Source organism: Anser brachyrhynchus, assembly GCF_964034855.1.
Source record: "Anser brachyrhynchus genome assembly, chromosome: 2".
In the NCBI taxonomy this organism is placed as follows: domain Eukaryota; kingdom Metazoa; phylum Chordata; class Aves; order Anseriformes; family Anatidae; genus Anser; species Anser brachyrhynchus.
This window is the reverse complement of record NC_137695.1, coordinates 18,141,322-18,159,657: the sequence shown is the minus strand read 5'-3', so window position 1 is coordinate 18,159,657 and position 18,336 is coordinate 18,141,322. Positions and strand designations below refer to the sequence as shown.

The 18,336-nt window shown below is 42.3% G+C and overlaps 1 protein-coding gene across 1 annotated transcript in view; it reads left to right on the top strand.

The window, feature by feature from the left end:
* Positions 1-17,752, top strand: part of APBB1IP (amyloid beta precursor protein binding family B member 1 interacting protein) — a 65,631-nt gene extending 47,879 nt beyond the window's left edge. Inside the window, exons 11-14 of the mRNA XM_080583302.1 lie at positions 8,778-8,876; positions 9,926-10,043; positions 13,850-13,947; positions 16,294-17,752. Of these exons, the coding sequence (XP_080439428.1) occupies positions 8,778-8,876; positions 9,926-10,043; positions 13,850-13,947; positions 16,294-16,833 (855 nt within the window). The 3' untranslated portion in view covers positions 16,834-17,752. The remainder of the gene's footprint in view (positions 1-8,777; positions 8,877-9,925; positions 10,044-13,849; positions 13,948-16,293) is intronic.
* The last annotated feature ends 584 nt before the right edge of the window (positions 17,753-18,336 follow it).

Below are 18,336 nucleotides of genomic sequence, written 5' to 3'. Positions count from 1 at the left end.
GTCAGGGAGAAAAGATACAACATTCCTTTCTGCTAACTCCTAACCTGGTCATTTGCACATTTATGGAGGGAAGAGCCTGCAAGAGATATTTTGAGAATGAGCAGAGCGTTTCTGTCATTTTTGCGTCTGTGTGCAAGGAATCATCAAGAGTTTGCAGGAAAGAGGAACCCTAGAACTATTGTTAACTGTAACCAACACTGGTGACTTGGTTTTAGCTGGAATGATGAGATCTCTCAGGTTGTCTTGACACTGCCCTGAACTGTATGAGCTTTTGCCTCAATGTCTCTGGGACATTGATTTGAACACTGCGTCACCCTCATCTTTCTAAATAGTATGTGGGCTTTTTCTTTGGTTTCTTCTCTTAGGCTAACAGACAGGTGATGGGCTTGCAGAGACTGAGCCTGTGGTCTTAGTGCCTGCCCCAGCTAACACACAGAACATGCATCCAATCACAAAGTCTATGAGCAGGCAGCTCCCTCTGTCCTGTTGTTTTGTTGGGTTTTTATTGTTTGTTTGGTTGGTTTTTAATCTATCCATTTAATTTCAACTTCAGTGGTCACACCTGGGTTAATTAGCTGATGCTGGCTTAGGTACTGATGTTAGTGTAACAACAAGATCACGCACATCATGGATAAGTTGCTTTGATATTTAAGACAGAAGCCAGTGTAGGTTTTGCAGCCTGTGATGTTGGCAGCTGCACTTAGATGACGTATTTTGAACTAGGTCTTATATTAAGTGTTCTGGGCTGCACGTCCATTCTGTAGGATGGTATATTTATATTTGTATATAGGTACACACTATAGCTAGAGTAGTGTGATGAGTTGTGAGTGTTCCTTGCCTATCATTTTATCCTGTCACACCAGCACCCTGTTGTATATACTGTAGCTCAGATCTAAAATGGGGAGGTTTTTGCTTGTACATTAATAATAACAAGATAATGAGGAAAAGAGCGGTGTGCCAAAACCAACTCAGAAGCACATCGCAGTGTCTGCCAGCAAAAGACAGGACACTTTGCTGAGCTTATTCAGGAGTTTCTTTTCAGGATGATTCAGGAGACAACTGCAGCAACTGAACAAAGCAGCTGCTTCCTCATATCAGCTCCTTTCAGGCAAGGGAAAGCCCAGCTGGGACCAACCGAAAAGAGCACAGCTGGCCCAGTGGTGTCAGAGAGCAGGTCACCCTTAGCTGACCCTGTGCAGCAAACCAGAACAGATGTGGCTGGGTCCAGAGGATGAGAGTACAGCCTGGCACAGAGGCCCCAGTGGACTTGGTTTTCCAGAGTCCTTAGGCTTTAGGGCAACACTAAAGCTTGAAAAACTGTATTATTTCCCAGTAACTACTTGGGCTGTGGTGAGTTACAACCTTCTTAAATTGAATTGTTCTATACCGGTGCTGAACAAGCCTTCCTCTCTCAAAGGAGGAACTTAAAAAGCTCAAAACAAAAGAAAAGCCCCTCAACGTACTGAAAATAGAGCCCCTGAATAAAATAAACACTTTAGGAGCATCTACTGCAAACATGCAGCTTCTTCCTATTTTCTTCTCAGCCCAAAAGTAACACTTACAAAAATTTAAAGATCCCACCTTTCACTTTGAGACCAGATAAAATGGGTCTTTTCTTAGTAGACATCTCTGTATGCAGAAAAGAGGGAAGGAAAGGGCAGCCACCTGAGAAGGAAGACCCTTCCTCAAACCTGCATCTGCCAAGCTCAGAGCTGGCAGAGGAGGCAGGAGAGGGGAGCAGCACGGCTCCCCCCGCCACCCTGCAGAGACTGCTGGCCTCTCCCGGGTGAGAAGCAGAGAGGAAAGAGAAATCTCTCACTTTCACAGAAAAAGTAATTTCTCACGCTGCACACAGCAAGTGTGCAAGTTGGAGCCATTTGGTTCTTCGCAGTATCCTTTGCATTTAAAAATGGCATTTTTTAAACCTAGACTCCCTATAGGTCTTCTCTTTCACCATCTACTACATTATGTGGGGAATGCCGTGGAAATGGATGAGACATTTTGTGATTAATTTCATATTCTGAAGCTGAAAGCTTCAGGAAAAGAAAAAAAGAAAAGATTCCAGCATGAAGGAACGGGTTTTGCTAGCGACAGCTTTGGCTGCACTGGGCAGAAATTCTGAACATAACGTTTATTTGGTGCTTTGTGTGTGTGTACGCTAGTCCAGGAGCTGTTTCTGTCATACCATGTTGAAAAATCTTTCAATGCAGACAAATAGCAAGGTAATCTATATGCAAATTTGCTGGTTTAGTCAGTCTGATGTGCCTGTGACAAAGAGTGAATTTAATTATAGTTTATTGGTGCTGGTTTTGCTTGAGTAATCTGGAGGTAATGGTGCATAATGCTGAATTAATCTAGGATGAAAAAAATTGGTTTCCTGGGGATAAACTGAGACAAAGGCAAATCATCTTTTATTTCCACAGCTGGGTACGTTTTCCTGTACAGTCTAAACAACTAAGTTTTCCTGGTGTCATTTGGAAACTACCAAATTTAAAAAAATAAAAATAAAAATAATGATCCAAAGGACTTGGGAAGTAAATTTTCAGGAAGAATAGCTTCTGTTTGCACCAGTGGCATCATTCCAGCAGGTAATTTGATGTTTAGTCACTCCAGTGCTGATTCCCTCCTCCCTCACACCCAGTGTGCTCCGTCGCAGACTGAGTCACGTGCACCATGCTTTCAGCACAATGACAATTAGGAAGGTAGAAGGTGAACATTAGCAGTGTTGGAGATGGAAGATGTGGAACAAGTGGTCAGCGCAGGAAACAAGGATACACAACAGAAAATTGTCTAGTTCTTGATGTGAAAATTTTGAACTATTATGTGAGTGTGAATGCTTCAGATATTTCAGAGTAAAATTAATTGTTAAATAAAAAAGCAGTATTTTTTATTACAGATGACTCTCAGATACGTGGAATTATAGTACATACACACAGTTTTGTAAGATAAATGCAAAAACAATGAGGAAAATAAGACCAGAGAAAGGGCCGTGAGAAAAGGGATATAACAGGTTTTGAAATTTTTATTTGCTGCATAAAGCAGTACTCTCTGGTTACAATGGCTATAAGACGTTTTTAATGAACTAAAAATGTTGTCTCAGTCATTTGAGAAGTGGAAGTCAGAAGAATAATTTCCTTATAGCAGAGCAGTTGCTCTTTTATTTTACAAGTCACACAGGTCTTAAAAGATCAGCTAAACCTGGTGATCTTAATGCAAGGAGTGCGTAACACCAGAAATAGGCCACATTTAACAGCAGACAGCAAATTTGAAGCACTTAGGAGTGATTTTTGAAAGAGTACTGAGTATTAATTCTACTTGCAGTCATGGGAGTCAGAAAAGTCTCAGATTTGCTGAGAATCTAGCTCAAGATAGCACAAGTTCATTGTCAGAAGATAAGGTATCAAAAAACATTGACCATTTGGAGGAAGTCTAGACAAAGCCAAGGCTTTTGATCCAAAGCTAGTCACTGTTTTTATGCTTCTGGCTATTGTTTCTGCCTCAAAGACCGAGCAATGATCCATATATTTTGGCACAAGAAATCCAATGAGATGCCTGAATAACTTCAGTTTACTTTTCATCTTCGGTGTTGGAAGAAGGTGAAGAAAAAGAACATTTTATTGGGATAATCTCTGATTTCATGCACACGCGACGTGACCGCTTTTAGTCATTTGTTTTGGCACAAACCATAGAAACCACATCTTTCAGTTCCCATTTCTTCAGGTTTTCAATATGCTCTATTTTTTTTCCCGTAGGCAAAGAGTTTACTTTATATCTGAAAATGTATCTGTGCACATTTTTTTAAACCTCTTCAGAAAATAAGCTTGTTATATTCAAGTGCTTCTGCTTTCTTTATCTCCAGGCAGTTGATACTTGTAAAAGAGACAGTGGGGCAGAGGAGAGCACCGGGTTCTGTTCCAAAGCTTTTCGCTGCTTTCCTGGGGGGAACCTGGCACATCCTTTTGCAGGCTGACATTTGAGGTGCTCAGGCCTTAAGAAGTAACTGAAGCGTGTCCAACGCTTGCAAAAATCAGGCCAGACTTCCACCTGTGTCTGTTTCCCCAGCCATAGAGTACTGATGATGCTACTAATTTATCATTTTAGGAGCTTTGACATCAACAGAGAAAAAAGTTCACTAGTCAAACTTACTGCATTTCAATGCACCATATTATTTTCCAAGCACCGTGCTATGTATGTTTCTGTGAGAAAAATTTTGGAGTCCCTTTCTACTTGCTTATTACAACTTCTCATTCAAACTATGTCTTCTGGGGTGGTCGCTTTTTAAGCAGTTCTCTTTTGTAATTCACTTTGGTGCTGCATGTGATAAACCTTTCCAGACTGTCAGATGATTTTAGTGACCTTTTCAGGACACAGTATGCACCATGTAACAAAGCAGTTTATCTTTCTTTACATGTGAAATATGTAAGCTGTGGCATCCTGAGGTTAGTGTTCATTTGTCTGGAGGTACAGTATTTCTCACATGACTCTGCCATGATTGATATTGTTACGGCTTCTGCTAGTTTCCCATAGAGGTTATTACACGGGCTATGAATCTAGTTTAGGAAGAACAGGGATGTGCAGTGGCCAGAGCTCCTTACCTCCGTGTGCTGTACTAAACAACTATCCAGAGATGCAGGAGCTGTGAAAGGAGGTAATTGGTTTACACGGATCTTCATACCAGCTTTTCATTTGCAGGGTGTCCTTATTCTTTGAATTGATTATACTGAGTCAGCATTTTTGTACCATCTGATAAATATTGCATGCAACCTGAAGTTTTCAATAGAGGTTTGAGTTTGTAAAGGTCAGTGTCAACAGCAGAGACTTCTGCCATTTTGTGCTGCCAAAGTAATTTCACTACCCAGTACTTCCCAAGTGAGCAAGCTGCTGGGGTGGGGATGTGTGTGACAGTTCTTGGCTGAAACATCATGCATCTGTGTCCAAAGTTGCATGCTAAAAACACACTACAAAGTGGGGTCATCACAGTTATGGGTCATTGGTAAAGTTACACGTAAAAAGAGAGCCAGTGCTGAGAAACCTCTTCGGAGACAGTGAGACAATACAGTTCTCAGCTGATGTTACAAGGCTGAGATACAGCCTGCCTGCAAGGCTTTGAAGTGTTTAATCTTCTTTATGAGACCTGGGTGTTCAGCAGCTTGCTAGTTTGGACCCTAATTGCCAGGATATACTTGTGATCACATTTAATCGTGGTTGCTGATCAGAGTAATTTAATCAAGAAGCTGATTGGGGTAATTTGGAATAGGCCCCAGTGGTGAATGTCAGTAGTTAAGATGGATTGCCCAGTGGAGATGATAACTAGTAAAGGGATAGGGTAGGAAGTAAATAACTCCCATGTGGTCCAGCATAGGACACTCTAGCCTTGTTAGTCCCTTGACTCCTCAGAATAGTGATAACCCCACAGTCTCAAAATATTCGCAAACAGGATAAGCAGTGAGGTGAGGAAGATTGCTGATGGTGCTATGTAATTCCAAGCATCAAGGAAAGGGCAGACCAAAGAATTCTGGAAGGACCTTGTGAGACTGAAGTTCTGGACAGGAAGACTGTAAATAACACAGTCTAGGTATGCACACAGTCATGTGCATAGGGACAAAAGCAACCAGAACTTCACCTATGACATTACTAACTTTGTGGTGATGTGTACCGTTCAAGAGCAAGATGCTGCTATCATGGTATATAACTTGATGAAGGCATCGTTTCGGTGCTCAGTAGTGGTTAGATATGTAAATAAAGTGTTAGGAATGATTAGGAAAGGCGTAGATGATAAAACAGAGAAGAGTGCCATACTGTGGCACAAGTGTATGGTTTCCCCTCACCTGTGAAGCTCCAAACCTCTCAATTCAGAGAGGATGTAGTAAACATTGAGAAGGGTCAGGGAGGAGCAGCAAGAATGAGCAAAGGTAAGGAACAACTGACTTGAATGACTGCCTAGGCTAGGAGTCTGCAGGCTGGAAAAGAGATGACCTGTGAGGAATGTGATGCATGCCTCTAAGCTCAAAAGCGTCATGGAGAGGTGTGAATAGAGGTCAGCCATAGAGTGTCTCTTCCAAAATGTGAACAATAAATGAAACTAGTAGCCGTCAGGTTCAGAGCAAAATGAGGTGGGTCTTCATGGAGTGTATAGCAGATCTGGGAAAATCATTGCTAAAAGATGTTACGGATGCTAAAATTCCGTCTGGGCTCAAGAAGCAGCTGAAGAAGTACCTGGAGGAGAAATCCATTGAGGAATCTAAATATGGAGAAACCACCTCCTGCTGAGAAAATCCCCTGATCTGAAAATAGTTGCGGAGAAGGAGAGTCTGGAGAAGGAAGCATGATGTATGCTTGTCTTGTTCGTGCCCTTCCCTCATCCATTTATGGCCACTGTCAAAGTCACGATACTGGGCTCAGGGACCTTTGATCTGGCAGTATGGATGTTCTTGTGAAACTGGGATTTTGGCAGGGTGCTCCAGAGGAGAGGTCTGCAGCAGCCCTTCTGAGCTCCCCAGCAGCAGATCCCTGTGGTAGGGCTGTGTCTAAGTGCAGCACCTTTACCTGGCTTGCTCAATGCAGTGTCCTTCTCTGCCCCTTTTTATATAGTGTGCGCTTTCTTCCAAATGTTTGCATGAATTATCTGTTGAAGTGTAGATGTCTATTTTTTTTTTCTTTTAATAAAAACCTGCTGGTACATATGGTGTTTGAAAATGAGGGGAGGTACATAGACCCACTGGACTTAGCTGTCATGAAACAGGAGAAGAAAAAAAAATTGCTTTTTTATTTCTGAAAGCTTTGGGTGCCCTCTGCTGGGTTCAATGGGACCTTACACAATGAAACAAAATTGCTAAATGCTTATTAAAAAGTGCTGGAAGAATTGAATTTACGCAGGGTTGCAGTGCCATTTGCATCTCCTGTTCCTCTGGGCTCTGGTGGTGGTAATGTAACCCAGGTGCATGGGATGGACTGTGCCACACAGAGAAGTGCCTGCTTACAGTTCCCTTTTAGTGATACCATTAAGACTGAGTTCTCTAATGGTTTTCACTGTAACTGATCGTATAATAGAGAAATGATGGAAGGAAGTAAGGAGTGTCTGTCATCCTGTCCTGGCCACACAGTGCAGTAGTGGAGCCTGCTCTTCTCTTGCTACTACTCCCTGGGCACCGTGGGCATGTGCCTAGTGCCCCTCATCCTCACATGGTATGTGAGGCCATGCTGTGTACTGCTGGGGAAAAAAAAAATTAAAAACTGCATCAAGATAAAATGTGTTATATTTAACTGAGATCAGTTCCTTTTTTTGAGTCACCCTGGAGCCTCATAAATGGTTGGGTCAGCACAAGCCTGGTGTCTGCAGCGCTGAGGCAGGAGCAGGGACACGTGGCTGAGGAGTGAGACCTCTGTATCCAGCTCCGCTTGTGAACCCCTGGCTCACCCGGCCGTGGCCAGGGTTTGGCATCAGCAGTGGGGCTGTCCCAGCCACCAGCAGACGTCTGCGAGGAGCCATCAGGCTGCTGCGTCAGCGCCGTCTCGGTGGCTCACCAGCACGGGCCAGCGGCTGCTGGCAGCTCTTGGGGCTGTGCGGGGTCCTATGGAGCCCCCGCGGGCCTGCACTGCTCTGCTCCGGGGGCTTAATGATACATGTACTGACCTGGAGTCCTGGCTGCTAGGTGGGCTTTGGATTTTCTACTGCCCAGGCCAAAAAGGGGGGGTTGGCTGTAGTGAGTCCGCAGGGCATGTTTGGCTGCACTTTTGTGTATTTGCGAGATTTCCCTAACTATACACCTGTAATTTATGACAATATAAATAGAAATGAACACATGAATGAGGGAAGATGAAGCCTCTTCCTTTGGTTTCATTCTTTTCCTTACATATCAGGAGGTGGCAGTATAACGTTCCATCCACGCTATTAAAGACCTATAGCCTTCCCTGCTGTAGCAGAGGAAGCAATTCCATTCAGAGTCCTAGAGAGGATGTTCAGTCGCAGGCAGGTAGCATGGCATTTTGATGGTCTTTGAGTTGCAGCGACTTGTCACTGCCTATAAGCAGTAAGGGGAAGAGTTGTTTTTGAATTGTTTCAAAAAGAAGAAAAAAAGGCTTAAAAATTGTGAAGGTTTTGGTACAAACAAATGAAAAAAGTTACTTCCAATGGTGTTGCATTTTGTGTAATCCTCTACCTAGAGTACGTGGCAGTTTTACAAAATTGTTGGCAAACAACAGCAAGAGTAAAGCAGAGTCAAAATGTGTAGGAAGAAAGCTCTGACTAGGCCCAAAGAAAGGCAGTGAATTAGAAGGAAAAATCTGTTTCAGCTGAGAGGTTATGCTTATCCAAATTTAACATGCTCTTTGAAACTAATTATGTTCAGCTTTCAGTCTGGATGCCTTACATATGACAAACCACAATGAAAAACATACTTCCTTCCAGTGTTTATACATCGAGTGTTAGACCTTGAACCATGACACTTCTAGACTTCATTGAACTCCAGATCACTATTAGATTTCTGTAGCCCTTGAATTCCTATTACAATGCATTAAAATTATTTCAATCAAATGCTGCCAGTGGTAACACGTGTAGTTCATAATCATAAATGATTTCATATCATTTTCTTATTTTCTTATATTTCATATTTTCTTATATTCTGTTTTTGCTGCTTTTTTTTTCCCAAGTCATCTTAGTGTTAACAGGATGCCCATAGGCAGCGTTCTCACCGAGGTCACTTGTGTGGTGCTTTTGCACTCTTGTATTGTGATGTGATGTCTATGTTTGTCTCATATCATGAATTAATATCTTACAGCATCCCCAGATTCAAAAGGAGTCCCAATATATCAAATACTTATGCTGTGATGATCAAGCAACCCTGCATCAGTGGGTAACAGGAATAAGAATCGCTAAGGTAAGATTAAAAGTAAATTTATTTAAATATGTGTTCTGTAAAATCATGTGTACCTCAGGTTATTGACTGTCATCACCTCAACTGGAGGCACTGTGACAAGAATAGACACGTATATTCACGCTAATCTTACCATAGGAAGAAAGAGCAGAAGGGCAGCATGACCAGCATGGATTTGCTGAATATTCCTGTACCCCAGTGATCAGTGTGTTTTTCTCATTAACACATAAGGGTGAATTTTGTAGCTATAAAACTCCTACTCATAAAACTCATTCCGCAGTTCTCTGGTGTAATAATAATATGCTGTGGCTGTGTCGTTTGTGGGTGTGTCGTTTTTCAGGCAGTTCTACCCAAATTGTCTGCCCCACCCTCTTCAAAAACCTCTTCAAAAAGATCTGGATTCACAGCGTGTTTTGTTTTGCACAAAACATTAAGGAAGGTGGATTTGCACATAGCACAGTGTACTGGCTGGCTATACCTGAACACACAGACCTGCTGCTGTTAGGCATATATTCTTTTCTGCCAATTTTGCTGCAGGGTGACATCTAACAAAGGTGTGGGGTGGAGATAGACACTTTTTTTTGTCTTACACTGCTAGAGGTGGTTGCTGTAGAGCCCAGGATCGAGCACCCCAAGTCTCCAGTAATAAAAAAAAATAAAAAAAAAAAAAAAAGAAAAATTCATATCATAAACATGAAAATGTAATACTTGGAAAGCAGTAGAAAAAGATAATCTCTTGAACATGGTTGGCTTTAAAGCCAAGTTTCAAGATGTTTACAGATACTGAAATGAACAAAAAATGGGAGAATGATATCGATAGGACAGCATTTGGTCACAGGGTTGGGGATTCATGATTTATTGTGCGATTATGGAGATGCTTTCCACCTGGTCCTGTACAGAAACAGGGAAACCACTTGTAGAAAGCTACATTTTAGCCAAACTAGACTGACAGTGGTGGAGTCAGAAAAGTTGGCTAAGAGCAAAATGAATGGTTGGCCTATTTCAAGATTAATACCTTTTTTTTTTTTTTAATTGTTTTAATTGTTTTGCAGTATGGCAAGACGTTATATGATAATTACAAATGCGCAGTGAAGAAAGCTGGCTTGTCCTCTCGGTGGACAAATCAAGGGACTGTGGAACCAGCTGCCCCCACGGGATCCTTATCAACAGGTATTAAAGCTGTCAGAACAGTTGAAATCACAATTATTGACCTCTTCTGTCATCATCAGCATTGCATATAGTCTTTGTTCAGAAAAATGTCCCACACAATGCCTTGTTCTAAACAGGCCAGAGTAGCTCTGACCTGTAACCAGCTATCTGCTAAGCTCTTGCTTTAAAGTTAAGATTGAAGAATACAGACAGCCCACCAAAGGTCAGTTTAAATCTGCACAATTTAAGAAGGTATTTTTCTGTTGGCATCCGAATACAAATCCATTAACCTCCTGCTGCGTTTTACGGTCTGATGGTCCAGGTCTTGAACTTTTCTATTTGTCCATCTCTAAACTGGCAGCATCAGAGCTATTCTTCCAGCAGGTGGAAGGGATGAGTGGGCTATTCAGAGAACAGTAATTTCAGAAAGGGAGTGTTACAGGGTAAGCCCTTCTCTTTCCTAGCCTTTTGCTCATTTGCAGGGTAGCAGTGTGGGTGTCAGGAGAAGGAGACAGAGGAAGAAAGAATTTATTATTCCATATTATTATTGTACAGATGCGACAGTGTATGATACTAGCTGTAGCTTGCAGTAATGTTTTTAGTTTGCATACTTGCTTTATTTATTAAGGACACGCTGGCCAAGTACACGTGGCTATAAGGGCAGTAGAAGTCAAAATCAGAGTTGGCAATTACCCTTACCAGTAGTCTTCTGACTTGTGATGCATACTACTACAACTCAAAATCTTTCAAACACCTTTCCAGGGCTTTTGTTTGCCTTTTCTCAGTACTTATAAGAAAAGGATAGTCTTTCTACTAAGCTTTGGAGTGAAATCATGGTAATAAATGCTTGTTTGGGGTGGGGAGAAGTAGTAACAAACTGCTAGTCATGTGCAGGGGTACTTTTATGAGGGTGGATGGGACAGAGTCATGGAGCGTTTTGTGTCCTGGTGTTGGTGGCAATAGAGAGGCGGCTGGCCAGCGGGGCTTCGTGCTGGTGCTCCAGTCTGTACTGGAGAGGGGCAGGTTCGAGGACTAATAAAGTACAGGTACATCTGGATAATTTGAGATCCTGACTAGAATCCAGGGACATTGTTTGTGGTCATAAAATATACTGCTAATCTTAACTAATGGATCCCATTAAATGGTTAAGTAGCCTGGAAAGATTTTAGCCATGTGTGTTGTCTCTGTTGAAGTGTTTCTGAAGGATCATTAGTGTTCTAACTGAGGCAAGTCATTCTGATTCTTACTGTCTTGCAGTTGTCATTACTGCCTTTTATGAAGCCTGGGGTCCAACTATAAAATTATAACCTTAACTGACTGACTGTGAGCAGTTGTTGGCTCACATTTTAGAAATGGAACAAATCAGCCATTTGTGTATGTCGGTTTCAGTATAAGCTAAATTCTGCTGTTGAAAATTAGTCCTGTATGAACTTAGAAGAGGGCTGTACTCTACCAACTTCAGTGGCAGTCAGAAGTGCTCAGGAAAGCAGGTGGAACTTCTGTTCTCGCGGTTCATATAGCCTCTACTCCCTGGTCACTGCTGTGGCCAGCATTTGTGCGTTCACATATACCCCAAACTGTACAGTTTGTGGTTCTGACGCATCCCAAGTGCAAGGTGCATCTCAGGCACAATCAGTTGTCTGCATCTCTGCCTCACTCAAACAGCAGCGCGTGCTGTGTGCCAGCACAATATCATGATGTTCAGAAGAATAAGGATGCTGCTTTTTGCAGATGTTCTGTATCTCTACTAGGCTCTTGGTTTTCTATATTTTGCATTGCATTTGGACTTTTTTTTTTTCTTAAATGTTATTTCAATGTAAAATTTTGGAGAAAATGACTTGCAAAGAATACTGCAACATTAAAAATAAGTCTTGACAGAAGAATGCATGAACTTACGTATCCAGTTGACTGGGGGTCCTTTTAAGTGGCTGACTGTGTACCATATGTAGAGGCATGTGACAGGAGCTCATACAATAACTGTTGCTTTCAAGTCTTTCATAGCTTATGAAATCCATTAACAGAAGAAGAAAGAGGTTACCATTTAGCTGCATCTTAACTTTCTGATATATTGTATTTGCCAAGAAGAACACTGCACACTGCAGTATCTAGAATGGATCTCTCCGTGCCCTCTTTTACTACACTATAAAATTTCAGTGTCACTGAGGGCAACAATGTCCTTGAGCATTGTGGAACCCAAACTCCTGCTCTGCTATGGACAACAGATGAACTGCGGATAGACGGTAACTTGTTCTGCTTGAGAGCCTGGCCACAGAACCCAGGGATTTACATCACTCTCTGCTGAGCAGTTACAGCCACAAGATTGGTTTAATCTCCTTATTAAACTTCCATGTCATTCCTTCAACAAACACAGGCTGTGGTTTGAATGATCTAAATGGCTTTTAGGATTAAATATGCTGGATCGCTTGTAGGCACAGATATAAAACACAAGGACTTCAGACCATCTTTGGTCAGCCCTCGAAGCCTAAATAACCCTACTAAATTCAATACACTGCAGAGTTTGTCTTACTTCTTCATCAGTTGTGTGATTTGCAGGCATGGCAATGAAAAGATTTTATTTTATTTCATATCATAGTCATGGAATCTCCTGGTTAATCAGAAAAGTATGTGTTAAGATTAAAACCATCTTTGTGCTTAGATTTATATTGCAGACAGCTAAGGGTTCATTTGTATCCAAAAAGCAGAAGTGGAACTTTACTGCATCTCAGAACTGTAAATTATAATGGAGTTAAAGCAGTCACTAAGGTTTACAAATGTCTGTATCTGGGCACCAAACACTATCTACTACTTTGACATGTACAGCTTCCAAAAATCCTAGACTAAACTGGAGAGTCTATTTAATCCTCATCAGACTACACAGGGGCTGGGAGTTTCTTCCTAACTAAAACCACAATTTTTTCCTTTAGTTTTACATTCACTTATGCCATTTGACAGTACTAGGCTCTTTGTGTATATCCCTTACAAACATACTAATGGTGAGCAAAAGTTTTGCAGAGCTTTAGCTTAGCCAGCTAGCAGAATTTTGCTAATCTGAGAATTCAGTGAGCTTCCATGATTCCAGATGAGGGAAAAGGTTCAAAGCTATTAACTAACTTACTAAAAAAAAATGGATCAGCCCATCTGTAGTACTTCAAACCTTCAGCTCTTGTGACTCTTATTGGTATGAAACTATTGTGCTTTTAGTCTCTAAGCTAAATTAAAGGGGAAAATGTGCAATAAAAACTGGGCGTAGTTAATATTACAGTACACCACAAATTTTAAAATGCTGTTAAGAAAGATAGGTATTTAAACAATTGAAGGCCAGAGAGTGATCTTAACTATGCCAGTTTGATTTCTGCGTAGCTCCTCTTCCAAAGCCAGCTTCCCTTCTCTATTCCTTTGTCAAGCTTAGCTGTCCCTTTCTGCAATCACCATTTCCAGCAGTCAGAAGAAAAAGATCCTCATTTGTCACCGCCTTTGTACACACACTGATAATTTCTGCCATATGTCTTCATAATTCTACCACTTGCTTTTCCTGTAGGTTTATTAGCTACACTCATGGGGATATGTGGACAGATATTAGTTTTAATACAAGGTCTTGTGATTGTTTTCCTCAGGTAATGAACTGAATATGAAAAGTCACAAAGCAAGCCCAAAGTAGGAAGCAGACATCCTCATGGGTTTTACTGAATTACTTACAAAACCTGTCATAAGTGGTGGAAGTTGTGAAGGCTTTTTAATTGCCTCTTTCTTAGTTTGATATTCCCTGATCTGGTTAATACTGCAGAAATGTAACCCTCTTTCCCCTCTCTCCTTGGTATTTGTCACAGGTGCTGTTCAGGCAAATGGACAGATTCCCCAGATTGTTCCTCCATCCCGTGCAGAAGTTGTAGAGACTCAGAAGCAAGTGGATACGTCAGAGGCACAGGTCAGCAGATGCTAGCAGTGCACTAGTTAAATGTCACCTATGAATCACTTCTCTGAGCTTGGTTTTCTTTACCCACTGTCTTCCCTCCTCAAAGTGCCCGTGTGCTCTTGTGACAAGGATTTGGCTTCTGGACAAAGCGGCTGACTTCTTGCTGTTCCTCCTCATCCTTTACCCTCTGCAAACTGTGCTTGATACACAAAAGCCTAGGAGCCACCGATAGGAAGTGAAGGCACAGCCATCCACCACTTCCATTCTTCAGAACAAGTAGCTGTGAGTTCATGTAGCAGAAACAGGAACACACCTTCTGGGGTGGTGCCAAAGAGTCTGTGCTGCCAGATTCTTGGTGCCGTTTTCTGTCTCTAACAGAAAACAGGTCTTGCCCTAGTAACACCATGGCTACATAGTGGTTTCAGTAGGAAACACTGTTCACAGCTGAAGATGTGTATGTTAGAAAAGGAAGGAAGTGTGAAGAAGTAAGGGCAAACATTGTGTTTTTGTTAAATGCTAAATGCAGTCCTTTGTTAAGCTCCTAATTTTGCATACCTGCTCCATCTCTGGCTGTAAAAATACCAGTCAGATACAGCGTGAGGACTTCAAAAGCATATACATGTCCTACAGAAAAAATAACATTTGTTTGCAACTCATCAGTCGCGTCCCTCCATTTTCCATTAAAAGCACATGACAAGCAAAACTAAATTCCTAGGATTTTTCTTTCACCTGCATTGTGCGTCATACAGTTCCTATTTCTATCTTTGAGTTTCTCCTTTAAGATCTATTTCTCTGCGCTGAACCTCACTTCCTCTGTAATAGATCATGTTCTCAGAACTCAGCCAGTGGTTCCCTCCTCCTGAATGTCTCATTTACTTGCTTCTTTTTAGGCAAGGGGAGAGAGCAAGAGAAGGCAAGCAGGTTATACTTGGTTAATGCCAAAACTAGTGTTGCTGACTGCAAGGTTGCAGAGCCCTGTTCTCTAACAGAAGCAAGCATGTTGCCTTTCTCATCCCAGAGCTTCTACATGCCTGGGACCAAAGGATCAATTTGAAGTCTTTCAGGGTACACTGGGCTAGGGCTAGAGCACTAGGCTTACTGGATTTAAACTGATAATTTAACATAACTAAAAAGTAATCTGTTCGAAAGCTTATGTTTTCAGGAGAACAGACTTCTACACAGGTTTACAAGGATAGATAGCATGTTTGTATAGTAACTGTCAACAGCTACCAACTGCCACCTAAAAAAAAAAGGAAGAGAAAATTATGCTCAGATATTGCCAGAAAGGCTTTATTTATCTTCAGTGTCAACAAGCAAACACAACATGAAAGAAAACCCACCTGAAATTTTGCCAGAATAAACATAACCGCACTGAACTGCTATCCTACATTTTTTCCTAACTTGTACGATGGATCCTTTGATTAAATTTTTGCTTTAAAAAGTTATCAGAATGTTTGAATGTCTACTGACCTTGCAAGCGTGCCTAGAACTTAGTGGCCTCAAGGGCTTATTAGTCACGCTGTTCTTTCAGAAGTGAAGGAGTGTGTGTGTGCTTTGACCAGCAGGCAGAAAACACCCTTCTCCAGCCTTCTCCAGCCCTGTCAACGGCCTTTGCCTGTTCACCACCAGAGTATCTTTCCTCTGCTGTGCACTGCCCAGAACATCAAAGGCAGCTTTCCGACTGCTCTGTGGTGCTCTCCTTCCCACACAGAGGGGGCAGTGCGGTATTCTGCCCGTGAATGCACATCAGAGTGATGGGCACAGTGAATCCAGACACAGAAGCTTTAAAATCCCAGATATCTCCACCTTCTTCCCTGCTCGCTGGTGTTGTGTGCAATCAGTTTGGCAGAGATAGGTGACTTCATTATTTTAGCTTTACCCAGAGACCCAACAGTCACAGCTAGAATGGGAGATTATGATGGTAACGAGAGCCAAAACTATACCTGCTTTTTATGTCCTCAAATCTTGTTCAGTACTTTTTGGATGTAAAAACACCACGGATTTTTTTTTTTAAGGTCTTCATGTTCTTAGGAAATGAACAGTGGGATAGGACATCAAGAAAGTATCTTTATATGTCATTAACTGCAATTCTTTAAAAGTTTAAAAGCTCTCATTTTCTGAGGACAGCATTCAAAAAGCACTGTGAAACTCTCATCAGGGAGATTTCCACTGTCAAAGCTCTGTGGGCAACTCCAGAAAGAAAACAAAACGCTGCTTGCATGCTTCAGGCAAAACGTGCTCTACCTCATTTCACAGTCTGTGCGCTGCACTCTGCCGTCTTTTCACTGTTGTTAGGCAGTGCATTAGTTTACCCGTGCACTGACTGTCTTTTGCTTTTATTCCTTCTGCTTATTAAAGGCTAAGTCAAATAACCTCAGCGCACCTGGCCTCGCACAGCCGGTGTTGAGGCCACAGAAATACGTGAACAAGAGGAACTCACTGCAGCCTCCTCCCCCTCCTGAGAGGCGGTCGTCCGCTATTAGCGTTTCGCCGATTCTACCTTCTAAAGTCAAACGAGACAGCGGCATCTTCCTAGCAGACCCAGAAAGCTTTCCAGCACCGCCACCTAACCTGACGGCTGGTTTGCCGCCGCCACCACCACCACCGCCGTCTGATTTCTGTGAACCCCCTCCTGATTTTGTGCCTCCTCCGCCACCTTCTTCCAGCAGTGGTGATGAAGACCTGCCCTTACCCCCCCCACCTCCACCTGTCTCCAGTAAGCCACCGCCTCTGGCGAAGAAACCCGTGCCGCTTCCCTCAAAAAGGCACGAAAACACCGTACAGGATGGAGAGCCAAGGTCAGCTGGGCCACCCCCAATTGGGGGTGGAGGCAGGCAAGCAGATTTCATGTCTGACCTAATGAAAGCTCTCGAGAAGAAAAGGGGCAGCAGCTCCTGAACTCTGGGTGCTGGTGGACTTTAAGCCATAGCTGTAGTGTCACGGAAGGTTGTGCTGGGTCGGGCCTCACCAGGAGGAATTCTCAGAGTTCCTGCTGGGGGGCCCAAGAAGTGAGGTGGGGTGCCCTGTATCCCCTACTTTGTCCCTACAGTCTGCTCCTTCCTCACCCCGCACTCCCTTGAACTACCACTGCAGCAGCAGGCCAAGATAAGAATTTGGCTGCAGAGTCTTGCTTCACTCCATCCAGGTAGCCAAGGATGGTGGAGCAGGACTCTCAGGGCTGGCCAGTGGGTCAAACACAACTGTGGCTGCCTCTTTAGTAGAATTATAGCTAAGGAAACAATACAGCAGCAGTGTCATGTCGATTTTGAGAAGTGGGAAAATGCCTTTTAACAGAATTCCCCCAAGGGTTCTTTATCAGAAAAGTCCACACTATTTTTTTTTCAATCAAAAGATTCCCCCCCCCCCCTTTTTTTTTCCTCAAAAAAAGTAGTCTTAAGAAGAAAACCCTCAGCTAGACTATTCTGAGATGCGGTGTAAGAACAGGGCTGGTTCCAGAGGGTATCACCCCAAGTATTAACACACCGCTGTTTGCATGTGCAACTCCAGTCAGCACTCATCATTGCTGTCTTTAAATCTCATTTATTTGGTTAATTTTAGACAAAGAAAAATTCTTATCTGAAAATACTGTATCCTTCCCTTGGTAAGCAGGGTCTTTTTCTGTTGGTTAACATTTGTCTTCAAATTGTACCTAGAAATAGTCTGTCTTCATAAAGACTTCATAATTATCTCATACCTGATATGAATATGTCTCCTCCTACTTTTTTTTTTCATTTGTTCTCAATTTTAATTCTCCATTGTTCATTTAGGCAGCATTCATTATTAGTTCTCAAATAAAAATAGCTTCTATTTTGTAACTCCACCAAGTGTCACGGTTGATGAACAGGCATTTTACTGGAGTTGGTACCACTTAAACAGTTTTTTCCTTTGCCAATACCTCCTGGATTCCATATTTATTTCTTCCAGTCTTTTCTCTCATGCACACCATTTTCTAAGTTTCCATAAATAATACATTTCTGTTTTTTCCAATACAAAAAGCATAAAAAGCGAAGTATGCGGTCTGAGTAAATAAATAAAAGCAGCTGACAGAGCAGGAAGAGAAAGCACTGCAGTTTGTCAAAACGGGGTCCCAAGGGCCAGCGCCGAAGTGGCGGTGGGAGGCAAGGGAACGATGGGCTGATGGCAGCGCCGTGGCCTGGAAACATTTTAGGTCATCTGTAGTCTCATTTTTGGTTTAACGCTGCTTTGCCAATGCCTGTGTACCTGCATGAACAGCCTGGCAGAAATAGGAAGTACCTTTATTTTGAAGCGGTGATGTGATTGATCTGAACTTGACTACTTAAAAAAAAAAAAGTGAGAACAGTGATGACATTATGAACCACACGTATTTCTGCCTGCCGCTGAAGTGACTTGACTTTAAACTAGGCACAAGGCACAAAGCAG